Source organism: Haemaphysalis longicornis, unplaced genomic scaffold, assembly GCF_048455015.1.
Source record: "Haemaphysalis longicornis isolate Haplotype H1 unplaced genomic scaffold, Haemaphysalis longicornis Haplotype H1 scaffold_3, whole genome shotgun sequence".
In the NCBI taxonomy this organism is placed as follows: Eukaryota; Metazoa; Arthropoda; class Arachnida; order Ixodida; family Ixodidae; genus Haemaphysalis; species Haemaphysalis longicornis.
The window spans coordinates 20,190,949-20,203,385 of NW_027526335.1; the positions used below are offsets into that span (position 1 = coordinate 20,190,949).

General features: G+C 47.5%; 1 protein-coding gene and 1 long non-coding RNA gene across 2 annotated transcripts in view; one reads left to right on the top strand and one right to left on the bottom strand.

Annotated features, from left to right (window-relative positions):
- Nucleotides 1–12,437, top strand: part of LOC144174089 (uncharacterized) — a 187,755-nt gene that overhangs the window by 156,979 nt on the left and 18,339 nt on the right. Inside the window, exon 2 of the mRNA XM_077702533.1 lies at nucleotides 2,565–2,724. Coding sequence (XP_077558659.1) covers nucleotides 2,565–2,724 — 160 coding nt within the window. The remainder of the gene's footprint in view (nucleotides 1–2,564; nucleotides 2,725–12,437) is intronic.
- The window catches only part of LOC144174092 (uncharacterized), a 200,040-nt gene that overhangs the window by 85,642 nt on the left and 101,961 nt on the right, over nucleotides 1–12,437 (bottom strand). The window lies entirely within an intron of this gene.

The following is a 12,437-nucleotide window of genomic DNA, read 5'->3' on the forward strand; positions in this document are numbered from 1 at the left end:
AACTTCATGCAACGTCCTAACACGTTAACAAGGGGCGGCGCAACAGCTATTGCCGTGCTTCGAAAAGCTAACAGGTTGCCAAAAGTCTGCGCATAAGTTTTTTACCTGAAAATAAACCAGTTCATGCTCTGTTTTCCTGCTACAAAACGTAATATTTCTACACAACGCATTCAACCTTAACTGTACACACTTAGTGCGAGTATGCGCTATTCACGTTGTTATTCTAAACACACCCTGATGCCTCGCTACCCTGCGGTTGCCTGTAGCAACAGCAGCCCGTTCATAACAATCAGTCGAAATGGCTCCGGAGTTCTCAGTGAAAGTTTGCGAGCAAAAGCACTTCTTGAATGAAAAAAGACGGCTAATAAATTCATACCATCCTTAGCTCCTCGTTCTGAATGTAGGAGAAAACAAGGGCAAACATAATTCAAGTGCAGGCCAATAGAAGCAACGTTTCGCTTTGAACTGTCACACCGGCACGCACTAAAATATAAAGATACGTTGGGTTCTGCTAAAGGCATTTTATACCTAAAACTTCATAATTTTTCAAGCGCAGCTATTGTGCATCATACGCAATCGTAAGCCATTAAATTGGACTGTTTCAGCTTTCCCCCTAAGTCTTTACGCTTGGGTCGTGAAAAAACTTCGAAGTATTAACGAATGTTATGCCCTCCCAAAGCGTATTGCCATCATTACTAACCATAAAAAAATTCCCGAGGGAATTGTTGAACTGTTTAAGTGTGGGCAATAAAAAATGGGTTATTCCCGTTTGTTGACTAGGTCCTATTGCTAGTCGGACTCCGACTTCGCGAAGCTGGTTGCCGCCGGTTCTAGAGCGTGCTAGCGCTGCCAACTTTGGGAGAGGTGCGAAAACCTGCCGACGAAACGATCCGGGCCTGCCAGTCATGGAGAACCTTCAACGGCAAGTTCGGAAATAAATGTCAGGTGCAACAGCCGGGTCTCCGACGAAGGCAGAGGGGCCTCCAGCTCTGCTGCTTCTCCAGCCTTGCACCAATAGTGCAGGCTGCGCCAATTTTTGTGTACGCGGTTACCTGTTTATGGTAGTTTTTTACGTAGTGTTTTCTAACAACGTTAGTGAATGTGCCTTTCTGCTGTTCAGAGTGCATTGTACAAATTTATTGTGCCCCCTCCTATATGTAATGACCGCCGGCCTTTAGACTAATAAAAATAAAATTAGAGGGAAAATGTTATTGGAAATTTCTTTTTTGTTATTTTTACCAACAAGTCTCCGGCAGAAAGAAATATTTTCTGACCTGCCTGCAGACTTGCTATCCTAAACACAGTCTCTGAAATTGTTCTAACCCAGAATATTTGCACCATGGCTAATCGAAGAGAAAACACAGGTGCAAATTTTTTTTTTCAATTATCTTTTGCATATTCTTCAATACATGCGCAGAAAAACGATAATTAGTACTATGTTCACGCTGGTGGTTGTATTTCTGAACAATTCTGGAAGCGAGTCCTATTGACTTGCTGCGGTGGAGTTTCAGCGAAACAGTAAAAAATGAAACAAACTAGGACCAACTTGGTCAATAAAGTTTGCTTTTTGCGCGTAAATTAGGAAACACCGGACCTGGCTTTCTCTACAATCGACTTGAAACGTAGTCCTTGTACATGCCATAATTTTCAGATCGACAGAGGACTACTCGTTGTATAAGACATAAACAAGTAGCACAAATTACTCGTACCGATATCGCCAACGTTAAACACGGTGCGCAAACGTAGTGGGCTCACGCTGGAGGATCGTCATGAGTTATTTTCAGAGAGTGCACGAAGAGGCGCTGTCAAGACCGAACGAGAAGTTAGGGCCGATTTGAAAGTGACATAGGCCGCTCCCGCGGAAATAGAAATCGGCGGTGACGGCGGGTTGACACGTACATTAGCCTCGGCATAACTGTTTCGTGGTAATTCACGAATGATGTGTTGTGTTCGGTGGAAAAGGAAGCACGCCAGTGAAAAGAGGAACCGTTGGGAAGGGGGGCGCTTGTACACATCTCAGCCTTCTATTAGCCGAACATGCCATCGTCTGTTCAAGGAAGTTTCTCTTTATGACACCTTGTCCGACGTACAACACTACTGAATGCAAGAGCTCGGATCTTCGGGGATAGGTAGGGGAGCAGTTTGATCACTGTGAAATATCGGCCATTTAAAAGCTCAAAATGCTGCCATTTTCTCTAGATCTCGTGAGAGCTACAAAACTGGAAGTTGGTAAATAATTAACCCCAAAGCTTACCTAAGAGACATGGAAAAACCGAGGCTTTAACACTCAATATCCGTCCTCCGCTTTCAAAAGAAATAGGAAAGGAAAGGAGAAGGAGAAGGCGGACAAACAGACCACATATTTATTTGGCGCCGTAGATAACGGGGAACGGGGATATCCGGTTATCCCTAATATCGCTGTGCTTCGGGACAGAGCAGTGCAAGCTGGGACGCTGGCAGTCCTTGCGGTGTGCGGCTGCAGCGAGACGGGCCATGCCGGCGCCGATAACGCGAGCCCCGGCTGCTGGACTAATTGCTTCCCCTTGTCTTTCGGGCTGGCGCAGATTTCCCTGGACGACCGGCGGCGGCTGTACGTGAAAGCCGAGGAAGAGAAGCGGTACACGGCGTACGGTTCCATCAGCTACCAGATTCGCGAGGCCAACGAGGAGGCCTCGGGATTCTTTGATTTCATGGGACGCGCTCTGGCCATCGTGGGCACCTCGGGTCAGTGACACCCGTACTCGCCCTATTTCCCGCCTCCCTTCCCTCTCTTCTCTCTCCTTCTCTCCCACCGGCAGCGATGCTCTGTCTGCTTTTGAGCCCTCGCGCTCGTCGGCATGCAAAAATGCGCCCCCCTTTCTTCCTTTGCACGTGTTGTTCTCGTTCGGATCGATGGGCGTCGCCGGGGCCATCCGCGACCCAAACACGAGCGGACGGCACGCACCGCCACTGCCGTGCCATGCACGTCTTCGATCATGAGCGCGCGATCTGGACGCTCGCGTTGTTGCCGACGGGGAGGTGTATCCCAAAGCGGGGCGACAGCCGCTTCGTACTCGCCGCAACGTTTACGGTGTTCTCGTCGTAACTGCCTTACTTGACTCATGATTCGCTTTTCGGTGGGTTGATTGATTTGATTGATTGTAGGGTTTAACGCGCCGACGCAGCGCAGGCGATGAGGCGCGCCGTAGTGGAGGGCTCCGGATTAATTTTGACCACCTGGGGTTCTTTAACGTGCGCCGAAATCTCGCACACACGGTTTTTTTTGCTTTTCGCCTCCATCGAAAAGCGGCCTCCGCGGCCGGGAATAGAACCCGCGTCCTTGTGCTCAGCAGCGCAACGCCTTAGCCACTTAACCACCGCGGCGGGTGCTTTTCGGTGGGCGAGTTCCACTTACGTATATGCGTTTCCTAGTCAGTACAGACAGCCGCCACCTGAGATTGCTTTTGGGGGTTAAATCACAGCATAAACGTACCTAAAGCACACAAAACCACCCGATCTGAAATAAATAACAGCCAAAACGGACCTGCAATGTTTGAAAACCACGGTGTAGAAAATATTCCACAGAAATAGCCGAACCCGACCTAAAAGAGAAAAACCCGCAAAAACGTACAAGAAGCAGTAGCTGAAACTGACCAAAAGGCAACGAAAATACCCGAAATTCCATTTATAATGCATGAAGATGTCATAAATAGATTATATGCGTGGTAACAAATGTCAATATTGAAATATGACAAATCCTTGAAAATGAAAAAAATTACACCATCTTCCCGTGGGGTACCCTGGTGAGGATGCGAAGCATCGTGGCGGTTCCGTGTGGTTCCATTGTGTTGCTGTTATGTTGAGTGATCTGGTTTTTACTAGCGCCAGAGGGAATTCCGCGTCCGGGTCCACACCGGTGGCGAAGGCACGCAAATGCTGTTGTGTTACGGTGAGTAGGCGGTGGTTCTCGGGGCGCCGAAACTCGTCCATCATGTTCTTGTCGATGTTGTCTCTGTAATAGAATCGGTAGTCTCCGTCAGCTTTGGTGAGGGAAAGGTTGTTGACATTGGTGCACCGGCTGAGAGCAATGTACACGCCCTCCTCTTCGCAGCTTTGTCTTCTCGTTCTTCTTCTTCTTCGGCGGTTCCCCTACGGGAAGATGACGACGGTGGTTGAACGCGAACCTATCTCGTGATGGATTCTTTGGTTGGCCTAGGGGCATCCTGCCACAATCAGCATCAGAGGCGCTGCGGACGGGGCTGGTTGAGCTGCAAGGCCCGTGGCGCTTCCCGCCACAGCTTTCGCACGGGTAATTCAGCATCCCCCTCTAAAGTTTTCAGTTCGTCGTTTCCGTTGACGTTCAGCTTCGTGTGCCTTCGTTGTATCAGTAGCTTCTTGACGTAGTTTGAATGAGTCAAGGACATAAGGCGCGTTCGTAGCACTTGCTCCTGTCCCGGATTTGTAGCGTAGTGGGAAGAGCACCGCGTACCTCCCGTTGCGGCCAGAGAGTCGTGGGATTGAAACCGGGCGCCGCTAACTATTTCTTTTTTTTATAGTGTAGTATCGCGGAGATGTGGGTGTAATGAGGAGAGTTGCGCATGCGCAGTGTGAGTGTGGACGGCGCCGCCATCAACGACGGAGGACCAGGCGAGCCTAAGAAATGCTCGCATTTAAAACGGTACCGGGATTCGAACCCGGGTTAGGATGCTTGCTTCGCAGGAGCGGAACTACTAGACTTACGAAACCAAGTGGTTCTGAGCGAGTAAATTGCGGGCCAAAAGCACGTGGACATAGCTTCAAACATGTCCCTAGATGGCGCATTGCGTCGCTTGACTGTGCTGACTAGGCAACGCCTATACGCCTCCACTTAGGGATTACTTGGCTCAATATTAGAAAAAGAAAGCGTCGTATGCCATGAACCGCACAACGACTGAAAGACTGCAGTATTCCCATCGCCTGCGGACATGGCTATTCGTCCACTTAAACGCCCTATTGGATCCAAATACGGGTCTGGATTGGCAGTGAACGCAGGCATGCGCTGGTCTGAAGCGCTCATTGGTTGCGAGCGAGGGTAGGCGCTGCCCTCGAGAGTGCGGGCGCGTCACAGGAGAGGGAGCGGAGGAGATACGCGAAGGCCCGACGATGAGCCTAACGCTAAGCTTCAGGCTTAACGTCGTCAACCTGCAGCCGCCGTATTACGCACAATGACTATGACGCTGCTTGGCACGTCGTTTAGCTCAACGTTAAGGTTATCTAACGTTAAGTCTGAATTGCCTTAGCAAAAAAAATGATGCAGAAAGCTTCCAGCCATCGTTAGGGGAAGAAGAAGAGAGAGACGAAGAGTAATATGAAGCCAAAAAGAAAGCGGAACTCGGAGGTATAAATCAGCGACATAACTCAGTGAGAAGAGATTCTCACGCATTCTAACGTCGTAGGACGAAGATTACCTGCCCCCGTAGTCTCCTTCTTGTCTTCATGCTATTGAAAAGTATGAAAACAAGACCCTGTTAGTATAAGTTTGATTTTTTACCTTATACGCCCTCCATATTTTATATATGCTGGTGGAAGCCCATTCTGCCTGCTTAAACATTCACCTTTGAAGCACTTCAAGAAAAGTTCAGTGCAGATTCATCACGCCCTTTCCGGTGTTTCGAAATGCCGCAACCTCGTCAACTCGCCCGATTTCTCTTGAACTAGACTCCTGCCTGCTTACCGTTTTCAGTGCCAGTCACATCTAAAGGAAACATCTAAAGGAGCTGGGAAAGAAAACGTTGAAGACGTTCTGCAGGAGCGTTACTCAAGTTTACTCGGAATCCCGTAATTTGTAGCAATATTTCCGTGAGGAAAATGGCCGTTTTTTAGTGACTGAAGCGGAACTGGCAAGTGCAAGATAAATCGAAGGAGTAAGTTAATTTTTTCGATTATACCTTCTTTTTTTTAAGCTATGTATGATGACAGACATGACAGCCCGGCTTTTACTTTGCCTTCTTTTAACGTGAAAGTGTTTTATTCCGGGAGACACAAAAAGTTTGGTGACGTCATATCCATCACGGAAGTGACGCCAGCACAACGAAGCAAGTGGCCCGTAGAAGGTGCATCCCTGCACACCCGGTCTTCTTGCGGGGAAGAAATCTTTAGTACGTAAGAGTACGTTATACTTAAGGTTGTTTGTTTTCGGGCTTTATATTTTATCACGAAAGTTTTTTATTCCGGGATACCCCAAGATTTCACTGACGTCATATCCGTCATGGAAATGACACTACACCGTTGCCGAAGCGACCCGCCAGCAAAGCGTCGGTCGCCAAGCACACTCACAAGACAGCCGCCGACCCGCAAATCGTGCTCAGCTGCAGATTTCGCTGTACATTTCACTTTCGTTTTTTACCGATTCCTATGACAGAAGAATCAACCACAGTTTTTTTATTATGTATGCCTCAGTATGCTAAACGACAAACAGGACAAGCTAGAGATAATAGTAATAACTAAGTTGATTTCGAACGCAAACTACACTGATATTCCTGATGGTATCAAGCGGATCCGATTCCAAATTGGATCGTTCCGCACGTGTTCGAGCTCCGTACTTCCGTTTCCGCGGACGTCCACTCCGTAGCCAGCGAGGCCGTTGCACCTCCCCGAAGCCAGGTTGCTGCCCCCGGCTTCGACCCAATTCCGACGCCGGAGCCCGCTCGCCCGGCTGCCTACGGTGCGTAACGCCGTATTCGTCACTCGCGTAGCCCCCGTAACGCTCCAATGAGCGCCCATCGTTAGGGCTCGAGAGTTCTTCGTGCGTGGGCGAAGCGGAGCGTCTCTTCGGGCTTCCGTGTTCTCGACCGCTCTCGCTTGCCCGCAGGCCCACGGAAAGCAGTGATGTATTGGCCGACCCGGCGTGTCTGCCTTTATCGCGCCATTAAGGGCCTGTGTACTATGCATGAACTTCCATCGATAAGGGCGCTGTGTGGTAACTAGTGCCTCTCGACGTATAATCTCACGGATGCGCAGATCCAGAAGAAAGGGGTTTACGCTGTTCCTTTTCTGGCCAATCGATAACGTGGTAAAGGTATTGTTGTAGCTGAGCTTCTAACGACTCCGGTTAATAGTCCGTTTTTGTGCACAGGTCTCTACCCTGGTAATGGCTCTTCTCCCGCAAAATGGCCGAATGTCTTTCTTTTGATTTTACCTGTGAGCGCGCGTTTGCTCAAGAATCTCTAGCTCGGTTCTTTTGCACCGGTCGCTCGTGACTATATCTCAATGGCAGAGTTCGAACACAGTACGCTCGTCCTCCTATCCTGTTACCTCTTCATGGTGGTCGTCATCACCCGCGGCACTCGCAGGACAAAATAATTTTGCACTTGGAGGGGAAAAAACAGGGATCTCGAAGGTGGTATGTTTTCATTCCATATTTAGTTCGAACTTCGCACCGACCGGCCCAACTGCACCTTCCAGTTGATTTATCGTCTTATTCACTTGTGTTATCATTCGACCAGCTCCTCGGATCCTACACTCGCCCTTTGTATTGCTCACGTCACAGCAGCGTCTTTGGATGTTGGCCACCCTGGGCCCATTCTCTGCACCGGCACCCGCCTTGGTGTCGGTACGACAAAAAGAGGGGGGTTTCTAGCTCCGCTTGTGATGGTACGCGATTTCTTCCTATAGGTGTTTAAAGTGGTTAAGAGTATAGTTCTAGAGAACACCTTGTAAAACTTTCTAGCAGCGCATCTTCTTGAAAGAATCTTTCTATTGACAAATTTCTTTGGTTACTATTAGAGTGAGTTTGCTCATCTTCGATACCGACTTCTGGCTAAAAAATGGGCCATAAAACCTGCTTCCGTACAGCATTCGGTCTAGGATAATTTTTTAATCACTGTGACACGATTTAGTTTATATATGTATTTGTTAATAAGTTAGCGGTATTTATTGTTTAATTTGAACATTTTATGCCACGCAAGAAACGTTAAGAGCAAAATGTAGACGAGACCAACAGGTTGATAAAACAAATAGATCAAGAGCACCAAATTAATTAAATTCTAAAATTTACACCATCTTCCCGAGAGGGGAACCATGGAGTAGATGCAACGCATCGGGGGTTGCCATCGCGTTTACGTTATGTTAGCGATGTCAGCGTGTGGATTGCTGTTGTTGTGTATCCTATTTACGCAGCATGTTCACCCCCGATGCGTCGCATCTACCCCATGGTTCGCCTCGCGGGAAGACGGTGTAAAGTTTTAACCGAGCGCAAGCTGCGCGCTAACGCACAGCTGGCACGGCGACGGGAGCGAGCGCAGCCGAGCGCGAGCTGCGCGCTGACCGCGCTGACGCACAGATGGCGCTGCAGTGAGAGCGGCGGAGCGCGCAGCTGCCGCGGCGATGAGAATGGGGACGACGCGGGACAAGGCGAGTTAAAGAGATGCGTTGCATCTAAAATCGCCCTCGCCGTGTTACTGCTTAGCTACGATTCGCGTTTCCCTGCTTGTTAAAATATTTCTGAAGATTTTATCGTCAACTTCATACAATGGCGTATTTGTTAATTTCGAAGCGAAGGAACACCATAAACAACCTCCAAAGGGTGCGCGAGAGAAAAATAATTGCTTCTAACCTGCGTTCGGAGAAGCGGAAAAGCTTTGAAGACTTCCGTGCTCGGAAGGGCCATTCTCTGACGCTCTTCCCGCATTAGCCCCTCTCACTCAAAGTAAACCCCTGGCCCACCGGCAGTACTGATTGCCCCGAGCTGCAATTAAGCCCCCATGGAAAGAGTGTGTTGATGGAAGTGATCCGGGCTACACGAGAGGCACGGCGCGGACGAGTTAGCAGAGCAGCCGCGTTAATTGCTTGTTTCGGTAATGGCTTGGAGCCCTGACAAGAAGTGTGTGTGTATCGACGCCACACAAAACATTTCCTTCCCCTTCTGTCGAAACACTGCCGCTTTAGTTTGGAAACCTCCTTTGGTGCTTTATTTTGTGAGCACATGATGCATACACGCCTGGCCACTCACTTGGGGGGTCGCAACTACTGTCCCTGCTATATGGACGGTGCCAGAGCGCATCTTTATGCTTGTCATGCTCTTTTCCTAATTAAAGAGCGAATAATCGATCAAATTAAAACCCCAGCTCCATTTTGGCTCTCGAGGTCAATGAGGCTCTTTCGATTATGTAATGTATGAGGGTTTTCGTAATGAATTACCGTAAACTACATGTGGGAACCTCACATACCAGTACGAATCCTAATATCGCAGCATTCACACGGAAACGGTAGGCTTCAATCCTTTTCGCAGCGGAAAATTTCAAGCTACACCCAGGGGCGCACCGCAGGGGTCGGCAATATCTCTTTTGCTATTTGATACCCTGCTTCAACTCCCTGCCGTATCGGACGTACAGGCTGGACATACAGGCTGCTCTGGGTGCCAAAAAATGACGCAGTAGTTGCACATAATTTACAGAGGACGACAATACAAATAGGAGGTGAGCGTGTATATAACTGCGTACCGACTCACGCGGTATTATCTTTCGTGTTTCTGCATATTACTGCTTATATGGCCTTTGCGGTCTCGCCATAGTTTCAGAGAAGAAATTAGACTGATAGCGATGCTCAGCGTAGCGTTCGTCAAGCTGAATAACAGCGTAAAAAGCGCTGAGGAGTATAAGTAATACGAAGAACACAAAAAATACAAAAAAAAGAAAGGTAACCAAGTGGAACTCCCCCCTGTCGAACGATACCAGTTCTCGCATTCCCGTCAGTGAAGCGACTTTATTAAGTGCGAGTGCACTTCTTAAGCGAGCCTGAATCGTCCGCCGCCGTAGTCCGCATAGCAACAGCTGCGGGTGCGCGCGCTCCTCGTCTTCCCTAGCAACGGGGGGAGATGGGCGCGCGCTGCCTGGCCGCTGACATGGCACATACCCACGTCGGGGATTGGCCAGGAATCGGGCGTGAGAAGGGCTAATGCACCCGCTTAAAGGAGTACTAACACGAAATTTCAAAGCTGAGATCCGCTCTAGCAATCAAGTAAAACGACAACACAAATAGGTGTCTGTGAATAAATGCATCTTTCTTTCTTTGTAGTTGTGTGTGTGTGTGTGTGTGTGTGTGATCTCTCTTTCGCGAACATTACCGAACCGCACAAATTCAACTCGTGCATTCGCACTTTCACATTCTTCCTCTCAGGGAAATGCGGGGAATTTTTTTTTTTCGTATCACGAAAGAACATGAAGCACAAAGACCGCTGATAAAAGTTTAGTACGAACCCACCAAAATCCGAGCTCACTGGCCCGGGAATTCCTCGCATTAAAAAGCATGTCCGGTAAAGTAAAATGTGACCTGTACCTCACACGACAGAATGTGACTGCTTCCCTGTGTGCATTTAGCCCCTTTTTTCAATCAGCCAATTCTTTATTTTCATTTGGAAGGAAGGCGATGCCGCTAAAAACTGCGGATTCATCTTTACAGAGGCTCCAGCCTTTGCGCGAAGACTGCACAGATTTTCTCTGCGCAGATTTCGCGCAGAGAAAGCCGCGGCTGCGGTTATGCAGTTGCATAATGTATATGTTTGTGTGAACCTATTTCAATTGTGCTTCAAACTCGTTTTCCCTAATTCTGTTTTGAACTTCACAACAGCAGAATAGAAGCATGCGGAAGCAGCAGTGGGCCACTATTGCGGCTTTTTTAGTCTTTTCGTGGAAGCACTGACACTGAATCTAAAACTGATTATTCATAGCGCTGCATAGACACGTGCGGGCGCAGGGAGCCATTTTAGTGACGTCAGCTGTAGTTACCAAAATATCACATAATGGTGGCAGTAGCACTATTTCGATATAATTGATTGATTGATTGATTGATTGATTGATTGATTGATTGATTGATTGATTGATTGATTGATTGATTGATTGATTGATTGATTGATTGATTGATTGATTGATTGATTGATTGATTGATTGATTGATTGATTGATTGATTGATTGATTGATTGATTGATTGTGGGGTTAACGCGCCGACGATACACAGGCGATGACGCGCGCCGTAGTGGGGGGCTTCCGATCAAGTTTGACCACCTGGTGATCTTTACGTGCGCCGGAAACTTGAACACATTGGCGTAGCAATATTTCGAATCATCAATCAATTGAATGCACGCATTCCCAGGACAGCAACGATCAGAACAAGCGCTGTGTTTGTTTCAGGTACAAGTGGACCAAATTTAAAACTAAAGAGGGAACCATAACTCTCTAAAATATTGAGTACCCATCGTTCTTTCAATTTTCACCAATGGTTTGATTCCATAAAGTGCCCTAGCCTTTTTACTAACTATACCTTCCACATTTCGGCAACTAGATATACTCAATACGGCATGCTGTTGCCCAATTTATGAGCTTTGTACACATTATTAACAGTTATTGCACCGCAAAACCGTACATGGGAACCACGGGGGCATTGTCTGTTTTGTGTAATCCAGCCAGACTTGGGCTGCGAGTGCATTTCTCCGAACAGTTTTCTCAGTGCATCTGGGAGAAAAGTGAGGCCTCATTTTCCCTAAGACCTCTTCTCACTTTTAGCTTTATGCCAAAGGGCATACTATCGCAAAAAAACAAAACAAAACAAAAACATCACCCCGAAGATCATTCAATGTCGGCATTAAATGACCTATGCTCGCTGCTTATGTTTCTCAAGCCTGAATTCGGGCTGCCCAATTGAACAATAATTTAATCACACCCACCTTTCGATTGCGCCTTTCAATTCTCCGCTGAATAAAAATGAGGCAGTGGTGATTGCGTGCGCGAGGGAAGGCATTAGCACAACTTTCTTGCAAACACAACCCGCAGAAAAAAAAAAAGCTACTGGCAAAAAGAAAGGCAGGAATTGGTGCGAAGTTTGCAAGTTTGCATTTGTAATGTCGCCCAAGGCACTACTAAAAGAACCATCACCAAATACCCCAGCGAAAACAAATACTGCATGCTAATTTTGAACGTCGAATTACACCCTAACAACTTTTAACGTGCCAGTTTACCTGATTTTTGTTTGTCGTTCATTGACTTGCAATTAAAACAAACAAAAAATGTTCTAGAACATGTCTTCCCTTCATGGTTCTGACATCTCCCGAGAGACCACGAGTTTTTCGAAAAGTTCAAGCTAGCAGTCTTGAGTCTTGCACAACCTTTCCCCGCCGCCCAAGAGAGAAAGCACTTTAGACGCGGCCCCACTTAGCCGATTGCGTGCAGAAATAATGAGAAATCTGCGGAAAAGAAAGTGGCCCCTGGTAACGCAAAACTCAAAAGCATCCGCTTGCAAAAGCCTTCCATTTCGTGAAATCCTATTAATGAATGTCATCAAAGTTTACCAAAAAGTCATTGGTAAAAACACACATCCCTCATCCCAAATTTGTATGGCCTTTTAAAATCTCGCTGCAGTGTCATATGCACCAATACCATTTTACGACACGTTATTGGGTTCAGATAATACTCAAACAAAATATTTCA